At 48.3% G+C, this 27,645-nt stretch overlaps 1 protein-coding gene across 2 annotated transcripts in view; it reads left to right on the top strand.

The window, feature by feature from the left end:
• ZFAT (zinc finger and AT-hook domain containing) overlaps positions 1 to 27,645 on the top strand; it is a 176,232-nt gene that overhangs the window by 60,039 nt on the left and 88,548 nt on the right. For both annotated transcript variants that reach the window (XM_036830778.1, XM_036830779.1), the window contains 7 exons: positions 3,397 to 3,585; positions 5,325 to 5,475; positions 10,493 to 11,922; positions 12,734 to 12,966; positions 22,196 to 22,283; positions 24,278 to 24,427; positions 26,127 to 26,300. In XM_036830778.1, the coding sequence (XP_036686673.1) occupies positions 3,397 to 3,585; positions 5,325 to 5,475; positions 10,493 to 11,922; positions 12,734 to 12,966; positions 22,196 to 22,283; positions 24,278 to 24,427; positions 26,127 to 26,300 (2,415 nt within the window). The remainder of the gene's footprint in view (positions 1 to 3,396; positions 3,586 to 5,324; positions 5,476 to 10,492; positions 11,923 to 12,733; positions 12,967 to 22,195; positions 22,284 to 24,277; positions 24,428 to 26,126; positions 26,301 to 27,645) is intronic.

Below are 27,645 nucleotides of genomic sequence, written 5' to 3' on the forward strand. Positions count from 1 at the left end.
TCTCAGAATTCAGAGATGCAGAGCTTATCTGATTTGACCCCCCCTGTGGTTCAGTCTTTCTCACAGCATCACGATTGCTATGTGAAGCTCCTCGAAAACCCTCCTGAGAAACGCATCTCTAAAGCCACCCCTCCCTCGTTGGATGGCTCTGACTGCTGGAAATTTCTTCCTCTGGTGAAGTCTGTTGCTGACCTCTACCCATTGGTCCTAGCTTCGCCTTTTTGAGCACAACAGAGCAGGTCTTCATTGTGTTCTAGGTTAGGTCCTCTGCTATTGGTCTGTGTCAGGCTCAATAAAATAACAAGAAGACACAGACCTGATTTCCTGGAGGTTACAGCACAGATGAGGCATCCAAACAGATAATTGCAAAGCAGTGTGGGAAGTCCAACCACTGATAATGTTGATATCTTGGGGTGTGTGTGTGTGTGTGTGTGTGTGTGTGTGTAAATCTGAACTGCCTCTGTCATCTGGACAAGCAGGGGCCCGTGGGTTGGGTGTTAGATGTTACGTGGACCTGCGTGCAGTTCCAGGGGCTGTAGTTCAGTATTGTTGGAGCCTGAAGGAGTGAGCAGATGAGTACACGTGGGTGCGTGCTTGGGAATCTTGGCCTTGAGGGTGCAGGGGTCATGGGAGAGATGATTGATGGCAAATCTTGGAGGACTTTATCTAGCACTTTCTGCTCATGGAGATGGGAGGGAACCCATCGAAGAGTTTTAAGCAGGGGACTGACAGGGTCAGATTTGGGTTTTAAAAACGAGTCACTCTCTGGTCAAGATGGAAAATGGTTTGGAGAGTGTGTTAGTTGAGATACTTTCAGTAGAGGCATCAATTAGAAACGAATTGGAAAGTGGGAATGTCCATTCTCCCATGTCACAGATGCATGGGGATCAGCGGTTCCAGGGTGGGGTCGGGTCGGGTCGGGGGGTGCAGATGTGCCATTGCTGTCCCAGGGTCCATCCTTCATTCCGGACCCTCAAGGCGTCGACCTGGGCTTTCCCTTGATCTCTTGTAGGTTCTGGCTGGTTGCCTCAGTTCCAGGCAGTGGACATAGTGATGCCCAGTGAAGGAGAGGTTTTCTTAGGGAAGGAAACCGTTCCCAGAAGCCCTTGGCAGCCTTCACCCCAGACCCCGTTGGCCACGCTGGGGTCCTGGATTTCCCGCTGCCAGAATGGCTGGAGCGGCCTCCTCGTTGTCCTGGGGACCGGGCAGGGTGGCTGAAGCAAGGACACGAATAGGAGCTGTGGTAATAGTTGGGCTGAGAGACCAGAGTCCCATCCGGTCTCCTCATCTCCACCTGGGTCAACTCCCGTGTCTTTAGCGGGTTTCAGTCCTCCAGACTTTTTTCCACTCCTGTCCACCATCCTTGTGCGCCCAGTTCTGCAGTGTATTCTTAACACACGATGCGTAAAGCTGAGTCCAGACATGGTCAACCCAGTGCAGAGTGTGGGGAGTGTAAGCATGATCGCTTCAGCTACTTCGTGGTCATGCCGGCTGACACTGTGTGTATGCTTTCGGCTTTTGTAGTTGATTCATGATGTAAACCCAGATTCAGCTTATGGCAAGCTCTAATTCTTGTTTTTTGTTTGTTTGTTTGTTTGTTTTCTTAATGTAAACGTTATCTGTTCCTGCTGTGCCATCCACATATTGAATTGTCATCTGTGGTGAATTCTTTTATAAAGTAAAGCATCATTTTTAAAAGCAAAAAGTCCCATAGTATGTTTCTACCTCTTTATAGCATCCAGTATATTCTATAATTATTTATGCACACTTATCTCTTAAAACTGCCCGATGCAGATCAAAAATCAGGCACGATGCAGATGAAAAATCATAGAACATCAGGTAAGCATTGGCAGTGACTTTGGGGATAACTTGTTTTGCCCCGTTCTTTAGCTTTTTAGGAGTCATCGTGTTCTTCAAGGGGGGGATATATGTAACCGTCTTGACTTTTCCCTTTGGCCTTGCAGAGTACACTCTGAATCATGATCTCATTTACTAATATTTCTTTTCAGTTTGCTGTTATCATGTTTGGTGCTGACACTAATTATATGACTAAGGACCTTTTTTCCAGCAGTTAAAAAAAACCCATGACTGTTTCTACCAGATCTAAAAATGTTCAAGCACCTGGATGATTGGGACAAGCACGAAAAGACTCTCATTTATAGAACACAGAAAATTGTTTGTTTCGATCCACCTGCGCCATTAGCCAAGTTTTTTCCTGGCCTCGTCTTGAGAGGGATTTCCTTCAGCCAGCATGCCGTCCTAGGAGCTTGCACTTCTCCATTTTCTGTCTTGCCTTCAGGCGTCCATCGGTGGGTTTCTGTGTGGGTCCAGCTGTGGGCAACTTAAATCACGGGAAGCACAGGCTTCCTGAGTTGCCTCAGGCTGTCTCCCTCTGGTTTCTCCCATTTCTCCGGCTTCTGCTTTATTACTTCCTGGTTCTGACTTCACCTCCCTGACAACCCCTATTCCAGCGCTTTCCAAGCCTGCACCATGTGCCTGTCCCGTGACCATCCACCCACCCCGCGTTCATCTCTAATGCAGGGCTGTGCCGAGTGGGTCCTGTTTCCTTGTTAGAATGTTCTGAAGAAGTAGTACTTGGGCAGGCTACTTCAGGTTTGTGGCTGTGATTCTTGGAAAGAGACAACTCCTGTCCTTTCCTTCCCCGTATTTCCTTCTCACTTAGGAATTGGGAATAGCACGCACTTCTTTATGCTTCACTTTGATATGAAGTGTTTCTTACCCCTCAGGCTGCAGGGCTTTCGAGAGCAGGGTCTGGGTCTGTGCCCTGTCAGTCTTTTTTTTTTTTTTTTTTTACAATCTCTTTAGGTTACTTTTACTTATTTATTTATTTTGTAGCTAAGCTTGTTTTCTTTTTTTCTTTAAACATCTTTATTGGAGTATAATTGCTTTACAATGGTGTGTTAGTTTCTGCTGTATAACAAAACCCTGTCAGCCTTTATGTTCACCACGCCTGGCACATGGAAGGCACCTACTAACTGGAAGATGAGTAACTGAACGACTTATTCTTAGGCTGTAAATCTAAAGAAGACCACGTCTTCTCCGCAGTGTTGATTGCTGATAGATGACTCTGTGGGCTGGTTGGCTTCATGAAAACAAGATGAGTGGCTCTGCCTGCCCTGTCAGCTGTATTCTCCGTGCCCACGTGGTGGCCTGTGGCGGGGGGAGGATATTTATTGAATCACATGAAAGACTGAAGAAGCAAAGATGATGCCCGAAGTGGTAAAGGGGCCTGCACGGCACCGTGGACCAACGTCTGTATCACACGTGTATATTTCCTTTACTGTCATCCTGTAAAAGGGTTGGGGTTGTGTGCACTTCCTGACTCCATCACTGACACAGGAGGATATTCTATGCATCTTGGTATTTGCTCCTTAGGTAACGAATCTGACCTTGAACTGGAGAAGAAGTATAAGGAAGATGATCGAGAAAAGGCCCCGAAGAGACTACGGACTCAGAGAGTGGAGAAAGTCCAGAAGGTCTGCTCGGGAAAAGAGGCCGCGCAGATCTCCGGAGCCAAGAAGCCCATCATAAGTGTGGTTTTAACGGCTCACGAAGTGATTCCAGGTGAGCAAAACAAGCGGGAGGGGACAGAGTGGGACTCTGTGGGCGGGGCTGTGCCGCAGGCAGCCTGGCAGCTGGGGCTGTGATCCTGAGTGGCGTCATCAGCGTCCGGCTCTCCACTGAGTTACCCAGTAACTTGGGCTGAAGGCTGACCTGTCACTGCCCAGGGCTGTGGTGGACGGGCGTGTCCAGAGGACAGCGAGTGAGGGCCGCTCCCGCTGCTGCCTCCACCACCTCTGCAGCCACGACCTGTCCTGTCGTTTGAGTGGCCACTCAGAGGAGCAGTGGCCAAGGAGAGTGTTGTTTTCTTTGCCCCCTCACCAGCCACTCTCCTGGATGTCCTCCCCGCCCTTACTGCCCCGTCCTAAGTGCAAGACCACTCGCACCAGATGGAGGTCGGCTGCTTCTCCAAAACCGTCCACCTAACTTTTTTTTTTTCTTTTTTTGCATTTTTTAGTGGGTTCATCATATATTTTATGATACTAGAAATTCCTATCTCCTCTTCCTCTCACATAAAATAGCCAGTGGATTTCTTATACTACCCTTTTTAAAAAAAGGTCTCTTCCAGGAAAGGATACTTTAGACAAAAAGCAGTTTATGATAGTAGATTCCAAAGTATAATAATGGGTTTTTTCCTATCCATTTGAGGTGATAGCTGTTAAATAAAATTTTAAAAAATCACGTTTAGGATTTTGAGGACAGCTAGAGCCTTTTTAACCATCTTTTTTCAGTGCTAATAGTATTGATAACTCATTATTTTAAATGAAAACGCTGAATAAATGCCTCTTGTGACTTCAGTGCAGGGTAAGGTAATCAGTAGAGAAAAAGCCATATAAGATTATGTGACTAGAAGTTGTTTCTGGAAAGTCACTTTGTCTGCCCCACCCTACTTCAGAGAAGTGTTATTCCGGGAAATGGAAATGCTAGGAGAGAGGTTCCTGTGTTTAGCTGTCTCTAGAGAAATTTTCTGTAATGATTTCTTAAGAATTGATGGTAGTATTTTGAGATTTCTGTAAGGGGGGTGAAAAGTGGTTAATTTCCTTTGCTATTCCGGAAACGAGGGGTAGATCGGAGCCTTTTCTTTAGTGCACTTGATGTGTAACGTGCGTGTGCGTGTACCCTCGTGCACACACGCTGCTATACACGGTCTTTGATCGTTTCACATCCTGGACTTGCACGAATAAAGGTGACCTGTGTGTTTTCCACTCCAGACCTTTCATTTCACAGGGTGGACACAGAGGTCCAGAGGCGGGAGGGTGATGTCATATTTGGGACCAGATCCCAGGCAGCTTAGATTCCTGTTCACAGTTGATTCCACCGCTCCCTTCTGTCTTGATGCTGTTTTACATTTACGTAAAGTTTAACACATGTGGATCTATATGAAATCTTGCAGGGAAGCATATATGTATATATGGATCTATTTTTTTGTTTTTTAATAAAGAAATCAAGTGAAAATGTATCTCAGAAGAAGGTTTTGATTATTGGAAAACTTGCCCTTTCCCCCCAAACATACACACGTACACACACACACACACACACACACACACACACACACACGCGTACACATATACAAACACACAAGTTAAATGTGTGAACTGAAGGAAAACTAGTCCCTTGCATGGGTGCCACACAGTAAAGAAATACGCTTCCCAGGCTCTGTCCCCTGCTCTGGGGGCGCAGGGGTGTGGTCAGGGCCCTCACGGCGCCTCTTTAATACGTGGTGCGTTGTGCCTTCATCTCAGGTGCTACCAAGATTGTTCCGGTGGAGGCTGGGCCCCCGGAAACAGGAGCTGCAGACCCCGAGGCCGCGGCGGCCGACCTGGCGCCCCGGAGAGGGTACCAGGAGTACGCCATCCAGCAGACACCCTATGAGCAGCCCATGAAGTCGAGCAGGTAAAGCGTCTGTTCTGTGTGACTCCAGCCACCGCTGCAGAGGGCGAGAGACGGGCGTGTTAGCTTATCAGGACGCTGTGTGCAAACCCATCTGTGAAGTGTTTTGGTTTCTTGACTGAACCTGAGAACCAGCCCCTCCATTACGGCCCTAGAGTGCTGGCTGAGCCCAGGCAGCCTCTGTGGGATGCGTGGCAGATGAGCAAGCATGCTTGGGAAACGCAGCGCCTCGGCTTAAGGAAGGTGGAGCGTTTTGCTTAAGGCAGATGTATGCTTCACCTGAATGAAAAGAGGTGTGAACAAGGCCTTACTTAGTAAATTAGCTGATTTTCATAGCTCCACAATTTATAATGAAAAAGAAAATCTCTCTTTCCCCTCTACTTTCAAAAGTAGCACAAGCATCCTGTAGAAGGTTCCAACATCCGTGTGATGTGCAGTTACAGTAACCCATAGCGCCTCTTCTGGTCGTGGTCACTACTATAGACAGCGTGGTTCACAGGCCACCATAATTTTTTCATGATATACTAAAACATAGCACTTTAATTTTGTTATTTTTTTTTCCTAGCACAAAATACCAAAGGCAGTGTTATCAACCTATTTTTTTAAACTTACCACACCTTGACTTTTTCCTTTTCAGTACATAGTTTTTTAAAGTGTGTTTGCTGTCATGTAGATGCACTACAGTTTATATATAGCCAGTTTTTGCTTGACGGACAAGGTCTTTCATGAAAGAGTGGCCCTCACAAGGTTTCTTTCCATACTTCTTCAAGACTTCCTGTGGGATAAATTGCTAGAATTGAAATTGCCGTCTTAAAGGATATGAGTGCTTAAAACTTGAATCGACATTGAAAACTGTCCTCCAAATACATTGGGTGAGTCGACGTCCTATAGGGGACTAGCCTGCGTGTTCCCCCCACCCTCCCCATGGTCACCAGCTCAGCTGTGATGCGTACCTGCTGACGTAGATCAGCAGACTCTCATCACCTGAGCTCTGTACACATTTTCCCAGCTGAGGGGAAAGACAAAATGCCAGTGCCAGTGGGCTCCCTCTGTTTCTGGAAGGGGGGAAATGAGGTGTTCTTGATGAGAGCGTAAGCTCTAGCGCCAGACAGACCTGGGTTGGCTCTAGGCCCTTCTACTGGACTTCAGTTCAACAGATTAAACACCTTCTATGTGCCAGGCACTGGGGATGTGAGAGAGATTAGGACAGACATGGCCAATGCCTGGACGAGGCTCTGCTGTGAATGGACACAAATGCTTTTGCCTCTGAGCCTCTCTTACACCGGCCACAAGATTGTCCAGTAGAATCTGACTTAGTTTAGTGGTGGGAATAAAGGATAACATACATGGAGAGCGCTCTTGTTGAATTATAACATCATGTCATCTGGGTGCTTCATTAATCTGTAGCTTCACTCCTCTCTTCTTGCAAATGTGAGCAACTGAATTAATCGATAAAGCTGTAAAAATCTGCACTCCTTTGGCAAAACTGAAATGGAATTAATTTTGAAGATCATTCTTGTCTCAACCCAGGTTGATCTGTAGACCTTAGTTAATTATCTTCATAATATTTCAAGGTCTGTTGGGGAGGGTTTCAATTCAATGCTAATCTAGTTACAGGTAAATATACTCAATATTTAATCAGTAGATTGAGGCTGTATTCCTGTTGTCAAGCATTCTATTAATATTTTATAGTCTAAATTGTAAAACAGTTACAAAAGAGGCTTTTCGTATGGCGAAAGTCCGGAAATCTATAAGGAAAAAAAATTATTTGTAATCTCACTACCCTAAGATAAGCACTGTTAATATTTTTAATGTTATTTCCTTCCAGCCTTTTTTCAGCCCGTATATTTTATAAAATCGAGTTTATATTTTATTTGCAATTTTGTATCCTGCTTTTAATACTTAATCCCATTATACTTACTTTCCTTTGTTACTCAAATTATTCACAAACTCTGTTTTGTAGTGACGTGCTGTAGCATCGCGATCCACGACTCAGGTCTCCACATCGCAGCCAATGAGCTCTTTGTAAAATTTGATCGTACCCTTTAAGGCTTCACATTGCTGTTAGGAGAACTTGGCCTACAGGGTCTTCCACGGCTGCCACCTCTCCAGCCTGGTCCCCCTCCTGTGCTCCCTCTGGTTCTCTGGGCTCCAGCCATCCGGGTCCTTTTTATTTCCTTGACCTCTCCCGCAGGTGCCTCTTCCTCCTCCTGGATGTCTCCCCTCCCCGTGACTTGGTTAACTCCTGTTCATATTTCAGCTGTCTGCTCAAATGTCCAGTCTTCAGGGCGGCCTTCCCTGTCCCCCAGACAGATCAGTCTGTCTTGACCTGGGCTCCTAGAGCATCCTGCCTTTTTCCATCACAGGGAACTGGTGGTCCTTATCTGCTCATTTATATGGTTACCAGGCTGGCCCACCACTTAACTATAGAAGGTGCACCACAAGGGAGCATGAGTTGTGTTTGTTTCTGTCCCCATTGTGTCCCCAGTGCCTGGAATACTTTTTTGAAAGAATGAATGAGTGAATGAGTGAGTTAAAAAAAAAAAAAATGTCCAAACTAGTTCCCTACGTTGGAACCTTCAAGCAGCTTCCACTCTTAAACGATTGTGAAAACTCATGCAGTGAGCACCTTTGCTTGAATTTCGTATTCTTTCCTTCGCTAGATTCCCAGCAGTGCAATAACCGGATCGAGGGGTCTGATCTTTTAAAGCTCTGGCTGAATGCTTTCTAAAATGCAGTGGGAGAGAGTGCCTCTCTCAATGAATAGGGGACATTCGGAGTGAAATAATGTGATAGGAATCCCCCGACGTCGCAGCTCTGTGCATCAGCCCACAGGTACAGGCTTGCGCTTGAGAGCCTGGTGCAGGTGGCTTGGCCACTTCTTCCGACTCATCACCCTTGGTGGGAGGCAGCACTGAGGGCTTGACCAGGTATTCGGGTAATACTACGAAAAAATCAGAGTCAGAGATGCTCCTAAGACCATTTAGACCTTGCACTAGAGAAGGAAATACCGTGACTTGTTTAATTAATGCTGTGAATCCAGAGTTTCTTCCTCCAGTAAAGTGATCACCTTCTGGGTATCTTTGTCATTTAAGAAAGGTCCAAATTAGTTTCCTTAAATTAGCCTTGGGTTTAGCGTGCAGGCATAGTACTGACTTTCAGATTTGAATGTTTTAATTACACCATGAGACTTCTACCCTCTGGTGTTTATGGACCGCAGTCTGTTTAAATATTTTTCATTTAAAACATAAGGTGACCTGTGTTGGTCAAACACAGTTGTATGGATAGTTCCGTAAATATAGACTTTACAGTTACAGTGGGTACAGCTTAATGGTGTCTGATTAACGGCACTAAATGATCGTCAGTGTTTCTGAGGACCTACCTGGATAATCTGGGCAGAGTCCCGAGGGAGCAGTTATGGAGAGAGGAAGCCTCACCTGCCTCCTGGGCTCACCTGCCAACTCCTGTCCTGGGTGCAAGTTGCAGCACTTTGGTGACTGTCATTTGTTGATTTCAGAAACAAGGCACACCTGTTCCAATAGCCATGGAAGCCCCACACAGGAGGTCTTCTCCGCGTGTATGGTCCCACCGGCGAGGGGGGTTGGTGTTCACAGTGTTTCCAGGCAGTAGGAGGATGTGGAAGAATGTGCAGGTTCTAGCCTGCTTGGGTTCAAATCCTGGCTTCACCATTTACTAACTGTATGACCTTGGGTTATACTCAGTTTTCTCACCTGTAAAATGGGCATAATGATAGGGTTGAGATTAAATACTTAGCAAAGAGTTTTGAGTATTGTAAGTACTCAGTAATTGTTAGCTGTGATGACTATTACCATCTCATTCAGCATATATGTCGCCGTATTGAGAGAGAAAGGACCCGTGAGGCAGACCAGGCTTTCATCCTCTATCGCATACACAAAATCTAACACAGTGCCCAAAACACACAGGCGAGTGGTAATAAAATGGCAATCATTTACTAATTAATGATGTCTGAGTTTAACAAATGGCAGTTGAACAACCTTATTTTCCCTGTCTGAGTTCTGAACCAGACATGCTGGAGGAGGAGGAAGACAGGGGCTCACACATCAGGCCCACGACTGGTGGAGCCATGGGAGAAGGGAGCCTGGGGCAGGTCACGCTGAGCTCCCGCTGGCTGTCCTGCACATCTGCCTCCCCCCACCTCGGTCCTTGACTGCTGCCGCCAGACTCTCCTGGCTGAGCGCCTACTGTGTCATGTGCTGTCCACAGGCAGATGCCTTCTCACCAGAAAGGCAGGAGTGAGCGCGGCTGTGGAGGCTTGGTCCTGTTCCAAAGTCCCCGCTCAGATACGCCACTTCCCTTTTCCTGGGGAGAAGTGAGGACATGGAGAAAGGCCAGGGGTCTTTCACGAAAGAGTGGCCCTCACATGGAAACTTGCAGCAGAGAGAAAGAGTGTTACCCTGACAGTTGATGGAATGAATAGGCGAGTCTGGATGATCAAAACTATTGAACAAACCCAAGCAGGTTGTATGTAGTTTCATGGAGCAGACTTAGTTCATTCCATTAAGACTGGTCCTGTTAGAATACCTCGGAATTTGTCCGGGTCAGCTTTGGAGCACCGCTGGCTACTGTGTGCCTAGCAAATGACACATCCCTCTGCCTTCTCTTGCCTCCCTCTTGCTTATTCTGCATCCCTCAACGCAGGCATCTCCTCTTCCCAGCTACCTTCATCCACGTTAGAGGGCTCCTTCTCTTTTACCTGCACGTGCACCTGCCACCACTTGCACACTGTCCTGTAGCCGTGTGCAGACCTGTCTCCTCTCTCCCAGCGCCAGGGGAGCAGAGACCCGCGCTTCCTTCTCCGCGTGCGCCTGGTCCGCTCCGGGTCTTCCCGTCCTGTTTGTTGATGAATGAATGCGTGCATCCATCCTCAGCCCCTTTTAGCTCACGTTTAAGCCTTTGGTGTTTGGCAGCTGGAAGGAAGTCGGGGTCATCAGGAAGGTGCAGGATCTCCACCGGTAATGGCGCTGTCTTCTGTTCCTAGGCTCGGGCCCACCCAGCTCAAGATCTTCACCTGTGAGTACTGCAACAAGGTCTTCAAGTTCAAGCACTCGCTGCAGGCCCACCTGCGGATCCACACCAACGAGAAGCCGTACAAGTGCTCCCAGTGCAGCTACGCCAGCGCCATCAAGGCCAACCTCAACGTGCACCTGCGCAAGCACACGGGCGAGAAGTTCGCCTGCGACTGCTGTTCCTTCACCTGCCTGAGCAAGGGCCACCTCAAGGTGCATGTGGAGCGCGTACACAAGAAGATCAAGCAGCACTGCCGCTTCTGCAAGAAGAAGTACTCCGACGTGAAGAACCTCATCAAGCACATCCGCGACGCACACGACCCGCAGGACCACAAGGTCCAGGAGGCCCTGGACGAGCTCTGCCTGATGACGAGGGAGGGCAAGCGGCAGCTGCTCTACGACTGCCACATCTGCGAGCGCAAGTTCAAGAACGAGCTGGACCGCGACCGCCACATGCTGGTCCACGGCGACAAGTGGCCCTTCGCCTGCGAGCTCTGCGGCCATGGGGCCACCAAGTACCAGGCGCTGGAGCTGCACGTCAGGAAGCACCCGTTCGTGTACGTCTGCGCCCTCTGCCTCAAGAAGTTCGTCAGCTCCATCCGCCTGCGCGCCCACATCAAGGAGGCGCACGGGGCCGCCCAGGAGACCCTGGTCTTCACCAGCTCCATCAACCAGAGCTTCTGCCTCCTGGGGCCCGGCGGGGACATCCAGCAGGAGGCCCTGGGCGGGCAGCTGCAGCTGGCGGAAGAGGAGTTTGTGTTCCAGGGGGTGAACGCACCCAAGGAGGCGGCCGGCGCTGGGGACGCTCGTCCCGAGGAGGGGTCCGATGTGCCCGCCGCGCCCGTGCGCTCGGCCGCCGCCCAGGCCGACAGCGCCGCCCCAGCACCCTGCGAGCCGGCGGCCTCCGCGGTGTCCTCGGACCTTAGTCCGCGCGCGGCGGTTTCCGATGAGCTCCTGTTGAAGAGCGATCCCTCCTCTGCCGAGGCTCTGGCTGCTCCGGAGAAGACCTTGCACACCCAGCAGGGAGGCCCCACGCCAGCTCAGGGCCAGGACGTCGCACCACTGCTGTCCAAGGCCAAAGGCGCCGCAGCAAACCCGGAAGCCCAGGGCGCCGAGAGCGCCCCGGCTGAAGGGCAGCAAGTGGCTGCCCTCCCATCCGACGGCCCAGATGCCGGCAGGGGTCTCAGGGCAAACCCAGCCGAGGCCTCAGACCCTCCTCCGGGAGCTGGTGGGAGGGACGCGGCCCTGTGCCAGCCTGACTCTCGCATGCCCGCCCCCGAGCACCGCACGGGCATCACTGCGTTCATGAAGATCCTGGACAGTTTACAGAAGAGGCGCATGAATACCGGCCTGTGCGAGAGGATCCGGAAGGTGTACGGCGACCTGGAGTGCGAATACTGTGGTAAGGGGGGCGCCGGGGCGCGCGGCTGGGGGCTCTCTTCCCAGCAGCCCCTCCCATCCCCGCCTGGCTGTGGGTCACCTGGTGTTTGAGTTGAGCTCGTGTCTCTTTGCACAGAACGCCTTCTAAGTGAGCTAGCCGTCATTCGTAGATAGTGATGTGCACCGTGGTGCGTGCAGTTTAGCACGTGGAGCCTGTGAAGGCAGCCAGGATGGCGGGACAGCTAACCGTGCTGGCTCCGTCAGGCGTGCAGGCGGACGCTTAGCCCACGACCTCTGCCAGAACTGTAGCCAAGAAGCACCTTTCTTCTGGCACGTGACAAGTTTAAAGTCGAGGTTTAAGCTGTGGCCATGTCCTAGATGAGCAGAGAGAGATCACAGAAGTGGCTGCAGCTCTTGGTAGGGAGACCCCGAATGCAACCCTCCCTGCTCGCCATGAAAGCGTGGCCTCTGGGTCTCGTGGCGAGCTGGCAGGACAGCAGGTAGATGGCCCAGGTGTCAGCAGAGTTTAGAGCCTCGTTGATTTCACGCGCGTGCATAAAGGTAGTTGGCACCGTAATTGGTCCTCGATAAACGTTCGTTTCCTCCTCTCCCAGCTGTGACATCATGCAGAAGTAGTAGCACCCTTAATGTTTGCCACCTGCCACCTTTGAAAAGTCATGTCCAGCCAGAGATGTGGTGCAAAGTGTGAAGGGTGACCCGGACAAGCACGAGAGGGAGAGAAATATAGTAGTTAAAAAAATAATACTAATTAAAAGAAATCAACTTCAGGATAAAAGAAACTTCCTTGTTCTCATGTGAAAATATTTTTTTAGGCAAACTTTTTTGGTACCAAGTGCATTTTGACATGCATGTCCGCACCCACACCCGGGAACATCTGTATTATTGCTCCCAGTGTCATTATTCTTCCATCACCAAAAACTGCCTTAAACGCCATGTAATTCAGAAACACAGTAACATCTTGCTGAAGTGTCCCACTGACGGCTGTGACTACTCGACTCCAGATAAATATAAGCTGCAGGCACATCTTAAAGTTCACACAGAGCTGGTAAGTAGCACGCCCGAGCGGCAGCCCCGTCTCCCCTGGGTGCTCCCTGCTTCCTCACAGTGATGCATACGGAGGTGCCCCTGCTCCCTGTGAGCCCAGCGTGTGGGCGTCCACCCCGGAAAACGGAGAGGCCCTTCTCACGAGACAGGCCCTTCACTTTACAGAGGCCTCCACCCCAGGGTTCCTGTCACAGGGACAGTCTCACATATGTTGGAAAAAAGATTACATTGAATAAATTTGCTTTTCTATGCAGATTTTTAAGCATCGGAGAAAGTCTACAGAAGAAAGATCTACAGAATAGGAATAAAGCAAGGGTTTCTTAAATGACGTTTTAAAGAACCCTTAATAACAGGGATGATAATAAGAATAGCCGCCACTAAAAAGCTGTTGAGAGAGTGAGTTAGATGATGCCTGTCAAGTGCTAAGTACGGTGTTCGGGTCATAGTGAGAGCACAGTAAACGCTGATGATCACTGTTGTATTACTGTGCTATTTCTTGGAAAGTCTATGGAAGCATGTCTGTAAAGCACTTTAAAAAAAAGTGATATGTTAATTCAAGGTGCTGTTAATATTCACGGTGGCAAAATGTGTTTAATTCTCTGGTGGGTGTTGAACATGTAACACAATGAGTGAATGTTTATTTTAGCAAATGCTACTCTCACTTGAGAGGCTGACACCCGAGAGTGGTTTGAGACTCTCCAAGTTATGAAGGAGGCGCACCTGGCCCCAGGTGTGGTTCTGCTTTAACTGCATTCCTTTCTAGGCCACAGACTGTGCACGTTGAGGCTTCAGAAACTTGATGTGCCACCTCCGTTTTCTGGCCTAAAAATCACTAACGCTCCAGCAGTTTGTCACCAAGGGTGAAGTCAGGGTGTTTTGGGTTTCATGGGTAGGTAAGAGCATGCGCTTTGGGGTTGGATACCTGGATTCAGGTATTGTCTCCAGTATCTGCACAGGCTGTGTGATGCTGGACAAGTCACTTGTCCTTTCTGAGACTTGGTAACCTTCTGTATAAAATATATATTAAAAAGTATATCAGCTTTGTACACACAAACACACACGTATATATACACACATATGCATAGACACGTCCACACATGCAGTCTACACATGTGTACACACGTGTACCGCACACACCCCTGAACACATAACGCACATGTACACACGTGTATGTCTTTGTGTATGTGTATGGGTCTCCTGGGTTATTGGGAGGTTAAAATGGAGTGCTCTAGGTAAAGAACCTGGCTCAGAGCTTGTACAGGTGACAGCGTGGCAGCTGCTGTATGTCACTTGGTACCTCTTAGTTCCTGTTCTCCCCTCTCTCTCTCTCCCTCTCTCTCTGTGCGTGTGGGGCATGAAAGGTGCGCTATTCCTGTTTACTCACAGGCAGCACACGCATTTACCTGGGACGTCGAATGGCTACGCGCTCTCCCGGAGGCAGGCGGACTGCATTGCCAGTGTGGGAAGAGAGCATTCTTTATGAAAACAGGTTCCAGTATTTTGAGTTTAGACCACGTTTGTCTTTAGAGCCTATCAGTTTTGTCTGTGATGAAGCCACAGGCACCAAGGGGATGGTGACACGGTGGAAAGACCTCCCATTGTCTGTCATCGCTTATTTCCCCTCTCTGAGTCCTAGGCAACGACCCGTCTACTTTCTGTCTCCATGGATTTGCCCATTGTGGACACTTCATGTAAAAGGAGACATAAGACATATATATACGCAATAATGGTGTGCATACCGCACCCCACTTTCTCAGGGTGCTGGTGAGGGTCCAAGGAGGGAGCACAAACGAGCTTTGTGATGGGGAGGTGCCTAAGGACGCTGGTCAAGCGTGGGGAGGCGTCTCTCCGGCGGGGAGCCCAGTGCCGTTCTGACCTGGGTCCAGTCCCCACGTGCGTGTGGGCCTTGGTTTCCTTGCCTGTGACCTAGAGAGATGGGGCCAGGGGCGCTGAAAGTCTGGCTGGGCTCTCACATTCCATCCAACACTTACCTCTTTGCAACACAGATTCCCATGTGGTGGAAAAACTAAGGAAATTTAAAGTAGAATGCATCCCCCTCTATCCCTCCCAAAATGAGCCTATAGTCATGTCCATTCCGGTTGCACTAGGACTTTGGGATAATTTGGCTGAGTGCCCGTTTCTGTGACTCTCAATAACCGTTTCTTAGCTAAAGATACACCTAATGACTGGAAGGTGTGTACATTTAATGTAGCTTCTTCCCACCACCTCCTCCCTCCCATTAGTAGACAGATGGCATGACTTGGAGTCAAGGATGTGTTGGCATCAAGGAAACGTGGAAACGTGGGGACCTGGTCAAAGGAGTTAGTCAGTGACTTTCTGGAGCAAACCCATTTTATTTACAGCACTGTGCAAACTTTGTGAAAGGGAGACTTGAGAAAACATGGTTTCTGTACAATAAAAGGGAGCCTTTGGGTTCTAGCATGTTAGAGTTAAGACCCCATATCCACCTCTGTGATCTTGGGCAAATTGCTTAGTTTCCCTAAGCCTCAGTTTTCTCATCTGTAAAATGGAGATATGGTACTCTCTCCAACCTCTCAGGATTGTGAGGATTAAACTAGAAAATAAGTATAGAACACCCAGGTCAGTGTTTTTTCAGCCCCCAGGTCATGATCCATTATAGGGTTGTGAAATTAGTGGATTACAACCAGTTTATCTTAAAAATGAAATGGAATAGAATGAAATAGAAATGATCAGCACTATTTACCCATGACAAGGTAATGGGTATTGTTTTCTGAGACCTTTCGTCCTGTGTTTCAGTGTGTTTATATGCCACTGTGTGTGCAAGTATGTTCTGGGTGGTGATGTCAAATGGGTGACCTCCTGTGTAGGTCCCATTAAATAACGTTGTAAGTCATTGACCTCGATGATGTAAGTTATGACATCCTGAATCAGAATTACTTGGGGGTGCACGTTATGAATGAGATTCCTGGCTCAGAGCTCCACCATAATTTGGGGGGGCCGGACCTGGGAACCTGTTATTTAAATAAGTTCGCCCTGATACAGACATATGATGTAGCAGGAAGTTGAGCTTATGGTGGAGGTTCAGGATACGTCAGTCTGTCCGCTTTGTCTCTGGCTTGTGTTACTTCTCAGAAGATCTTCAGGCACCCGACGCTCAGGGCACTGTAGCAGTTACAAGTCCGCACTTGGGAAGAGCGGGCACATTTTGGTCTTGCGTTCAGACTCCACCATCTGCAAGTGGTGTGGCATCACCGCCTAACCTCTCTGACCCCTCGTCTGTGAAGTGGGGTGGCAGTCCCCGCTTCCGGGGTTGCTGTGGGAAGTTAGTGAGATAACGATCGTGGGGGACCCAGCACAGGTCCAGGCGTGACGGGGAGGCCAGTCTACACCAGCTCCTCCGTTTTAGTAGCGTAGCAGGAGGCGGGAGGAGGAATAGTAACAGTGGTGGCAGTGCTTCCATCCAGGGTGTGGTGGCCTTTCAACAAACGTTTAAAATTAATGCCTGTCTTCGAGAAGTGTGTAGACCGTATTTGGCTATAAATGTAAATGTATTTATGAAATCTTACGTGTCCTTGCTGGAAGTAAACTAAAATAATATATTGCCGACACAGAGAAGTAGATGGAGCGACCTCCAGTATCTTTTTGGAAATAAATGGGTCTGTCTGTAGTTTTTTTTTTAAGTAGAGGAAAATGTTATTGAACTAAAGCGACTGGACAAAAGGTTTTTCCTTTCTAAGAGCTGCAAGAGTATGGTCTTTGCTTACGTGGTCGCAGACTGTCTGTTTCTGTGCTGCCCTGTTTGAGCATCTATCCGCAGTGCTGGGGACCTCGGGCAAGCGGAGTTTCCTGGGTCTAAAACAGCTGCCTGTTAGCAAGCCCGAGGGCCGGAAGTGAGGGGCACGGCCTGGCAAAGCAGAGCCGCGCTCAGTGCAGGAAGAGCCTGGAGTCGAAATCCCATATGGAGCGCGTTTCTGGCTCTTTTCTAACTTGTTAAATTAGCCACAATGTGTGTGTCAGTTTTCCTGTCTTTGTCACACTTTCTCTGTGTCCCACGATGATTAGTGACCTCTGTGTGCTGGCAGTGCTCACCAGCTTATGAACCCCTTGAGGGCAGGGCCAGAGTCTCCCACCTTTGTCCCCAGTGCTATGTCCAGCACAGCACACGGGCCCCGGAAGGTTTGAGGAATAAATGAGTGAGTCCATAGAGGTCAGCAGATGCTGGAACCGTGGCCTTTTTATCCTGAGAAATTGTTCAGAGTGGAATCTCCCACCTTATTTTTTTAACCTGATGTCAGATACTTTATAGGTGTACTTATGTGATCGTTAGTACACTTGGTGGCAGGGTGGAGGCAGATTTGATATTTTCCACCCACCGCTGGTTTCAGACTTGAGAATCGCCCTGTGGCTTTGGGGGCCGAGGAACCTGCCACAGAGGCATAGGCCAAGGCGGGGTTCACCCAGAGCTGCGAGCCGGGCTCGGAGCTTCAGCCCCGGAGCTCCTCCCGCCCCGCCTCCGCCCCACACCCCATGGCCACTGCCTCCTGCTGCCACCTGCCTTCTTTCAAAGAGTCCTGTGTGGCTTTGAAGGCCATTTCCATCAGAGCAAACAAACTGCGAGGGCTGGGCTCTTTTACCTCCATTACGGCGCGGGGCTCTCTCTCCTCCTCTGCCGAGAACTCTTTTCACCACTGTGCTTTTTAAGTTTGCTGTGTCAGTTTGGGTTTTCATCTCCGGTCGGGAACTGAGGTTTCTGAGAAAGAAATAAATGAGTCCTTAGCGTGCACCCTTCTCCAACACCCTTTCCCACTGCCTGCATCCTTCCCACAGTCTTCAAAGGCATCAAGAAATGAGGGACCCTGATAAGCTCTAAGATAAATTGCTTTCAGACTATCAGAGATTAAAAGAAAAAAAATCAAATAGCAAGGGCTCAGGAGAGATCAGTGTAAACTCCTTCAAAGCCCTTCTGAATGCCTCCATTAGCTCTGATGAGGAGGACACTGGGGCAGCCAGGGGTGGCGACAGGCCTCCTCCAGGATGTGTGCTGCCCGGGACGTCTTTCAAAAGGCCGTGAGAGCACCAGTTCCTGTGTGCAGGTGCCGGGAGTGATGGGGTGGCCTGGAAGGTCAAGGGCATAGGAGCTCACTGATGGGAGTACATTGACAAGCCTGGGCCCTGTGATGTAGCCTGGGTGGCAGTCGGTGGCATCGGCCACTGCAAAACTGGGCAGAAAGTACAGAGATTTCCCCGTGTACCCGCTGTCGCCACACGTGCATGGCCTCCTGCACTCTTGACATCCCATACCTTAGCGCTACCTTTGTTACAGTTGATGAACCTACGTTGACACATGAGTAACACCCAGAGCCCATAGTTTACATTGGGGTCCACTCTTGGTGCTGCACATTTTTGGGATTTGGACAAATGTGTGATGCTGCATATCCCTCATTATAGTATATCCTACAGCGTAGTTTCACTGCCCTGAAAATCCCCCTTGCTCCGCCCGTTCGCCCCTCTCTCCCCACTACTCCCTGGCTGCCACGGGTCCCTTTACTGTCACCATCATTTTGCTGTTTTCAGAATGTCTTATAGTTGGAATCATATAATATGTAGCCTTTTCAGATTGGCTTTTTTTCTCTTAGTAATATGCATTTAAGTTTTTTTCACATCTTTTCTTGTTAGCACTGAATAACAGTACATTGTTTGGTTGTACCACAATTTGTCCATTCATATACTGAAGGACATCTTGGTTGCTTCTAAGTTTTGGCGGTTATGAATAAAGCTGCTTCATCCCTGTGTAGGTTTTTGTGTGGACGTAAGTTTTCAGTTCATTAGGATAGACACCAAGGAGTGCAATTGTTGGATCATATAGTAAGAGTATTTCAGTTTTGAAAGTGCCAAACTGTCTTCCAAAATGGCTATACCATTTTGCATCCCCACCAGCAAAGAATGAGAGTTTCCATTGCTTCACATCTGACCGGCACTTGGTGTTGTCAGTGTTCTAGATTTGGATCATTCTGTAGGTATGTAATGCTACCTTGTTGTTTTGAGTTGCATTTCTCTGATGACATATGATGTGGAACATCTTTTCGTATGCTTACTTGTCATTTGTATATCCTCTTTGGTAGGGTGTCTGTTCAGGTCTTTGGCCTATTTCATCAGATGTAACTTTTGAAAATATTTTCTCTCAGTCTGTGGCTTGTTTTTTCATTCTCTTGACAGTGTCTTTCAGGGAGCAGAAATTTTTAATTTTAATGGAGTCCAGTTTATCAATTCTTTTCTTTTTCAAGGATAATGCCTTTGGTGTTATATCTAAAAAATCATTACCATACTCCAGGTCATCCAGGTTTTCTCCTATGTGTTCTAGGAGTTTTATAGTTTTGTATTTTGCATTTAGATCTGTGATCCATTATGAGTTAATATTTGTAGAAGGGTGTAAGGTTTTGGTCTAGGTTCATTTTTTTTTTCTTTTGCATGTGCCTGTCCAGTTTCAGCATCATTTGTTGAGATAACTATCTTTTTTTTTTTAATACATTTATTTATTTATTTATTTATTTATGGCTGCGTTGGGTCTTCGTTGCTGCACGCGGGCTTTCTCTAGTTGCGGCGAGCGGGGGCTACTCTTCGTTGCGGTGCGCTGGCTTCTCATTGCAGTGGCTTCTCTTGTTGCAGAGCATGGGCTCTAGGCGTGCGGGCTCAGTGGTTGTGGTACATGGGCTTAGTTGCTCTGTGGCATGTGGGATCTTCCCGGATCAGGACTCAAACCCGTGTCCCCTGCGTTGGCAGGTGGATTCTTAACCACTGTGCCACCAGGGAAGCCTGAGATAAACTATCTTTGATCCATTGTGTAGCATTTGCTCGTGTGTCAAAGATCAGTTGACTGTATTTAAGAGAGTCTATTTCTGGACTCTGTTCTGTTCCATTTGATCTATTTGTCTGTTATTTCACCAATATCACATACTCTTCATCACTGTAGCTTTATAGTAAGTCTAGAAGTTGAGTAATGTCAGTCCTCCAACTTTGTTCTTCTCCTCCAGTATTCTGTGTTGGCTTCTGGGTCTTTTGCCTCTCCATATAAACTTTATAATCAGTTTGTCAGTACCCACAAAATAACTTGCTGAGATTTTGATTGAGATTGCATTGAATCCGTAGATCAAACTGGGGAGAACTGACATCTGACAACAATGAGTCTTCCTATCCTTGAACGTGGAATAGCTCTCCGTTTATTTAGTTCTTTGATTCCTTTTATCAGTTTTGAAGTTTTCCTCATATAGATCTTGTACATATTTTGTTCGATTTATACCTAAGCATTGAATTTTGTGTGTGCTAATGTAAATAGTATTGTGTTTTTAATTTCAAATTCCACTTGTTCATTTCTAGTATATAGGAAAGCAATTGACTTTTGTATATTAACCTTGTATCCTGTAACTTGCCATAATCGCTTGTTAGTTCCAGGAGTGTTTTTGTCTGTTCTTTGAGAATTTCTACATAGGTGATTATGTCATCTGCAAACAAAGACAATTTTAATTTCTCCTTTCTCAATCTCTATATCTTTTATTTCCTTTTCTTGTCTTATTGAATTAGCTAAGACTTCAGCTATGATGTTAAAACGGAGTGCTGGGAGGGGACATCCTTGCTTTGTTTCTAATCTTAGTGGGAAAGTCTCTGGTTTCTCACCATTAAGTATAATGTTAGCTATAGGTTGTTTGTAGATATTTTTTATCAAGTTGAGGAAGTTCCCCTCTATTCCTGCTTTACTGAGATTGCTTATCATGAATAGGTATTGGATTTTGCCAAATTATTTTTCTGCCTCTATTGATATTATCATGTGATTTTTATTTCTTAGCTTGTTGATGTGATGGATTACATTAATTGATTTTAGAATGTTGAATCAACCTTGTACCTGGGATAAATCCCACTTGGTTGTGGTGTATAGTTCTTTTTAAACATTTTGGGTTTTCTGTGCTAATATTTTGTTGAGAATATTTGCATCTATGTTCTTGAGAGATACTGGCTTGTAATTTTCTTCTCTTGGGGTGGGTTTGGGTACTTTCTTTCTCCCATGAAGACATGGCGTTCTCCCTCTTGCAGGTCTCTGTCTACATTTCCTCCTTTTTTAAAATTTTTTATTTTTTAACATCTTTATTGGAGTATAATTGCTTTACAATGGTGTGTTAGTTTCTGCTTTATAACAGAGTGAATCAGCTATACATATACATATATCCCCATATCTCCTCCCTCTTACGTCTCCCTCCCATCCTCCCTATCCCACCCCTCTAGGTGGTCACAAAGCACCGAGCTGATCTCCCTGTGCGATGTGGCTGCTTCCCACTAGCTATCTATTTTACATTTGGTAGTGTATGTATGTCCACGCCACTCAAGGGCACTAGTCATATTGGATTAGGGCCTGCAAACTCATCTTAACTAATTACATCTGTAATGACCATATTTCCAAATAAGGTCATATTCTGAGGTACTGGGGGTTAGGACTTCAGCACATGAATCTGTGGGGGCAGAATTTAAACCATAACACCCACCCTCTGGAGAACTGTCATGTGAAATGGCATTAAAGTGAGCTCTGAGAGGAAAGGCAGATGAGCAATGGCGTGATCCTTCACAGAAGCTTCTTCCTAATTGAAAACGTAGCACTGCAGGCAGGTGGGTTGATGAGCCAGCAGCAGCACAGAGTGAACTCCTTACCTGCAGCCTGGGTGGGACGTGGCCTTGGAGTGGTCGGAGCCTGGGGTGGGCATCCGTACCCTCGGGTTCCGACGCTGCCTCTTTCTTGCAGACCTGGGGCTCTTTGCCCTTGGTCTTGGTTTCTTAATCTGTAACAGCGTAATAATGCCTGTCCTTCAAGAGTGGTCATGAGTCTCAATAAAATAGCTTGTATGAACCCTTCACACACACCATGCCTTGAGCACTGGAGGGCAGAATACGTGTCAGGCTGTGGAGCAGCCCTGGTCTGCATGGTAGACCTCGAGGCCAAGCCCCGCCCTCCCCTGGCCTGGCCACCTCCACAGGACCGTTGTCTCTAAGGCCTGTCCCTCCCTCCTGAAATGGAGGTGAGGCCATTGCCCCACTGCCCTCGAGTTCCCCGGGCTGTGTGGGGCCAGCTGCGGACTGCATGCCAGGCGCTGGGAAAGGCGTGCTGTGCATCTAGCTGTGACGGTGATGGTGGTGGTGGTGGTATTTTCCCACAGAGCCTGAGTTTAAACGAGACAGTCCATTGATTATGCTCTCTTTCTGTTAAGGACAAAAGGAGTTATTCTTGTCCTGTGTGTGAAAAGTCTTTTTCAGAAGATCGATTGATAAAGTCACATATCAAGACCAACCATCCCGGTAAGGTTATGCATCTTAGAGTGGGAGATTGATTTTAAAATGCTTATGTTTATTTTAAGACACAGCATTATATATCAACTGTATTAAATGGAAATATAAGAGGGAATAAAGATATGAGTAACTTCAAGGGCAAGAATTATCTTTTTTTTAAAGCTCAGGAGTTTATATAATTATGTGCTTCATTTTATCCTTTTATCTGGTCTTCAGATACATCTGCCCCAGTCTCATGATTTCCCCCCCCTTTTCTAAAGAATTTTTATTAGAGTATAGTTGATTTACAATGTTCTGTTAGTTTCAGATGTACAGCAAAGTGAGTCATTTATACATATACATATATCCATTCTTTTTTTTTTTTTAGATTATTTTCCCATATAGGCCATTACAGAGTATTGAGTAGAGTTCCCCGTGCTCCCCTCCCCTTTTAATAGTAACTGTGACTGCCTTTAGACGGGTCACTTACCCAGTGCAGACCCGACACAGATTCTACTTCCTTGGCCCCCTTTGTAGGTTCCTGAACCAAGTGATGGTTTACTAGGAGTGTGGGCTCCCTCCCAGGCCGAGGAACCCAGTGAGTTGGAGTGACCGTCACCTTCGCTGTCCTCAACCCCCAAACTCCCTGGGCATCACATGCCTTGTCACTTTTGTTCTCACCGCCTGGGACCCTGCTCCTTGGTTCTGCCCGGTCAATTCCTGTGTTTTCTCGACGTCCTCCCTCAGAGCCACCTTGGGGAGCCTTTGGTGGCCCCCCCCCTCCATGCGGCCCGTCACGGTGCACTCACCCCTGTACTCTAGGCACTGGTATTCTCCCGCTGCCCAAGAGCCTTGAGGCAGGGCCACCATCCTTAGCGGCTTGTCCCCAGACCCCCGGTGCCACATCGCTCGGGGCCCATGAGTGCAGATGTGTGCTGTGTGTGCATAAATGGGGAACAGAGCAGCTAGGTCCGTGTCCCTTTTCTCTTTCTCTTACCTTGTGTCTGCTTCTCCTATTGGGGAACTGACCCACTGATTAAAGATGCTATTGGAGAAAAATGAAGAAATAACAGAAGTGTGCTAACCCTGTTTCTTCTGGGATCGGGGAGCCTTGTGGCCTTCCTCCACGTGGGGACACGTGGGTTATGTGATTCTCTGGCCGCCCAGTTCTGTCCTCCCCGTGTTAACCCACGTCCTGTGTAACCTGTGTCCAGTGTGGGCCAGGGATACCCATTTAACCCCTTCAACTTTTGCTTATTATTTTAAGTTTTTTATTATGTAAAATTTCAAATGTGTACAAAATACACAGAATAATAGAAAGAAAACCCAGGTACCCATAACTCGGCTTCCACAGTTGTCTACGTTTGGTCAAGCTGCTGGCAGGAGCTGACCCCCACATTTTTCCCTCAAATATTCTACAGTATATCGCAACATGATGTGATTTCCCCATAAAAAAGCTTCAGCCTGCATCTCCAACTAACAAGGACTTTTTAAAAACAGAACTAACACATCACCATTAAAACAGTATTAAAAGTAGTTTCTTATTATCAGTTAGTATTAGTCCATTTAAAGTTTCCTCAGTTGACACAGACTTTCCTTTTTACAGTTGGTTTATTTGAATCGAGTTGTTATGTCACCTAAGTTTCTTGTGTTCTGCAGAAACTTAGGTGACGTAAGCCCCAGCCCTGCTTTTTTCCCCATGACGTGGATTTGTTGGGGAAACTGGGTCTCTTTTCCTGAGTGGTTTCACATTCTGCCTTTGTCCTGCTGTGGCCTCGTGATACTGTTTCTCCATCCCTCACATTTTGTGTTAACAGAAATTTAGATCTGAGCCTCGCTTAGATTCTGGTTTGACTTTTTAGGCCGAAGTCCTATCACCTGACGCCACGAGGCACATCTTAACTCGCCGCGTCAGAGCTGCTGGGCTTGACCGGAGGTTCGGGTTCTGTCAGGAGGCTCATTTGCATCTAACTTGAGCCAAGCTTCTCTGGCTGCTTCTGGTTATCACCGTGCTTTTCTTCTAGAGGTTTCCATGAGCACCATTTCCGAGGTTCTCGGGAGGAGGGTGCAGCTGAAAGGGCTCATCGGAAAGAGAGCCATGAAATGCCCGTATTGTGATTTCTATTTCATGAAGAATGGCTCAGACCTTCAGCGTCATATTTGGGCTCATGAAGGTGAGTATTCCTCCGTCAAAATGGAGCCCCTTTGTGATTTTGTGCTTCCTTTGGGAATTCTTTAGGAGGAAGCTATACCTCCGCATCCCCCGTGGTTAGAATTTCTTTAGTGTGCTGAGAAGTGTGTCCGTCAGCCAGACTTAAAGCGTTACTCAGTTGCAGTTGCGGTGAGCAGCGGTGTGCATTCTTTGCAGCTCTGGTTGGAGCCGTAGTTAAGCAAATCACCACAACTCCTGGGTGGAAAGCAAGCTTCAGGAGAGCAGCAATCGCGCTGGCCTGGTCACGGTGGTAACTCTGGTGGCCACCCCCGGGACGTTGGTGGTGGTAGGCAGCGGGGGAGTTGCTGGTGTCGCGGGTGAAGGAAGGCCAGGAGGACGGCAGAGTCCTCTGATTCCGGCGGCGGGGGAAGCCCAGGGTGGAGACGAAGCCGGGCGAGGAGGAAGGTAGGCCGTGCCTTGGGGTGCCCGCCTGAGAAGGGAGGTGTGGGCCGCACTCTGGGACGCTGGGCAGTTGCAGGTCAGGGTGCTGTTAGGGACGGCGGGGCTGTGCCTCTCCGTCGGAAGAGGACGCCACTCTCCTGGTGCTGAGGCTCGGAGCCTGGGGCCAGGGGGGCCCTTCCTGTGAGTCAGGAGCCTGCGGTGCTGCTGGCAGGCAGACAGGACGGCTCCACGGGGGGAAGGAATAAGTATTTTCTGCGATACGGGATCAAGCGAACGGTTCAGTAAAGAGAACAGTAGCTGATGGAGTAGGAACCTGGACGCGGCAGAAGGAGCTGGACGGAAGCCGAGGCTGGGAGCTGCTTTTTCGTTGACCAGCACGCACGCGCCTCCGCTCTGTGCCGCCGGGCGCACCCCGCAGCCTCGTTAAAGCCTGGGCCTCCTCGACTGCAAGGCCGCAGGTAGTACAGACGAGGGGTGGCGGTGCTGGGCGCACTGAAACGTGCCCGTCATACCCCGTCTTCAGGTGCAGACACAGCTCCCCTCCCCCATCAGCGCGTCACACCAGGTGGTAAGGGCTCTTTGCTGGTCCATTCCCTCTGGGCAGTGAAGGCCGGGCCAGGGCTTCTCGCCTTGAAATCAACCCTCGGTGTTTACTACAAAGTAGGTCCTCGGTAGATGTCTGTGGAACGAAGGAGGAGTAGCCAGATGGTAAGACGTCCCTGCAGTCGAGCCGTTAGCCCAGCAGCGGCGACTAGCGTTGTAAAGCTCTGCTTACTTTATGAACTAAAATATGCTCTCGCATGGGATCCTGCGTGCCCGATCCTGGGGACTTTGGCCAAGGCCCTTGGTTAATTTTTGTCACTTTAACTCAACTCAGGTGAATGAACGTCTGCTGCTCCAAATGCTCGAGTCTGTGCCCTCCGAGGTTCCAGACTGTGGGGAGAGGGGGTGTAAGCTACTCACTGTAAAGAGCTGTGGGCAGTGCAGCAGTAGTGACAGGCGGGATTTGGGTGCACTGATGGGGAGGCAAGGAATTCTACTGCAGGCCCAGGAGGAAAGGGCATCCTAGTTGGAAGGCATAGCACGGGTAGGAGCACGGCCTGGGGAAGTGTGCGGCGTGTTTAGGGACCAGCAGGTGCACTGCTTTATTCAAAATGGACAAGGAGATGTGCGTGTCGATATGTGTACATGTATGTTCCTTCCGATACACACACATATACATGAATACATGTGTATATCTATTTTTTCTCCTCCGGTAGGTGTGAAGCCCTTCAAATGTTCTTTGTGTGAGTATGCAACTCGTAGCAAGAGTAACCTCAAGGCTCATATGAATCGTCATAGCACTGAGAAGACCCACCTATGTGACATGTGTGGCAAGAAATTCAAATCAAAAGGGACACTGAAAAGCCACAAGCTCCTTCACACTGCTGACGGTGAGTGAGTGACCCCACAGGGAGTTTTTCCCCCTAAAAGTGTGGTTGGAATCTTACATCCCGAGTCCAGCGGAAACCGTGGCTGCACCTCGAGCAGGAAGGAGCCTCTGTCTTTGGAGTTTCCGTTGTGAAGGAGAGCAGGGTGAGCTCGCCTGCTTCCTCACTGCCCTGTGCTCGGCGCTGGAGCCGTGCTGACCCCGCCAGAGCTTGCTGAACACTCGCTGTGTGTGTGTGTGTGTGTGTGTGTGTGTGTGTGTGCGCGCGCGTGCACTTGTTGGGGGTGGATGTGGAGGGGGCGCTCCTTCAGGGAATAAGGCATCCTCTGGAGGCCTTGATCTGCAAGTTTCAGTCCTGTTCAGCCCTCCGTCCCCACCCGAGCCTGACCGTCTTGCGGAGTGGCCGCGACCACACCTGACTTGACGCTTCAAGGGGATGCCCTTTATCATCCAAGCTACCTCAGGGTTTCCGTATTCAGTCCAAAATGAGACTCAGTCTAAAATACAAACAGCATTTGGGCAGGTTTGACCTTGATAAAGTACACCTGAGTGGATTTCGGGTTTCATTCATTCACTAAGAACCGCTGACCCAGTTCTTCCTGTGTGCTGCCCTCTGCCTGGGGTACAGGGTCAATAAGGAACAGTTCCTGCCTTCAAGAAGTTTCTAGTCTAGCGGGAGGAAGAGGAGCTTGTGGGCCATGGGGAAGGCGGGCGCTGGGATGCGAGGAGCTGGGAGCTCTGGGGAGGAAGGTGTGCGTCTCAGTGACCGGGAAGGTCACCCTGAGAGGGGCCCGATAGAGAAAGAAAGGCTGAATCACAAAATTATTTTAGCAAGACAGGCAGCCAGACCATAAAAGACCTATAACATTTAAAATTTTCCTTTAGAACCCCAATTCTGTGAGGGTCTTGTCAATATTACATGTAATGAGATTAATAAACTATACCAATAAATTGTTATTTTAGCACAATGGTATACAAAAATTGGAGTCCACTATAAAAACTAAAGTGATTTCAACAGAGATTTTTGATTTCAGAGCATAGAGGATGATCCAGCCGTTAGGTTCTACCTTTATTTTAAGATCGTTCCAGGGGATCTCGTCCTGTGTGCCGTCAGGGAGCTCGAGGGGCTCGGCCTGGGACGCGTCAGAATGGAGGATCAGGGCTTGCCTCAGGCTGAACCAAAGCCAGGGCCCTGCTATTCAGACTTAAGCAGTGTGCGGTAAATTAAAAAATCCATAGTCAAAGTAATTAAAGATACAATGACAGTAGAGCAGTCATATCCTGAGTAATGAAAGCATTAAGTCCTGTAATTATTCATGGATTCTTACACCTCTGCCAGCAATAAGCCT

This window comes from Balaenoptera musculus, chromosome 17 (genome assembly GCF_009873245.2).
Source record: "Balaenoptera musculus isolate JJ_BM4_2016_0621 chromosome 17, mBalMus1.pri.v3, whole genome shotgun sequence".
Lineage (NCBI taxonomy): Eukaryota > Metazoa > Chordata > Mammalia > Artiodactyla > Balaenopteridae > Balaenoptera > Balaenoptera musculus.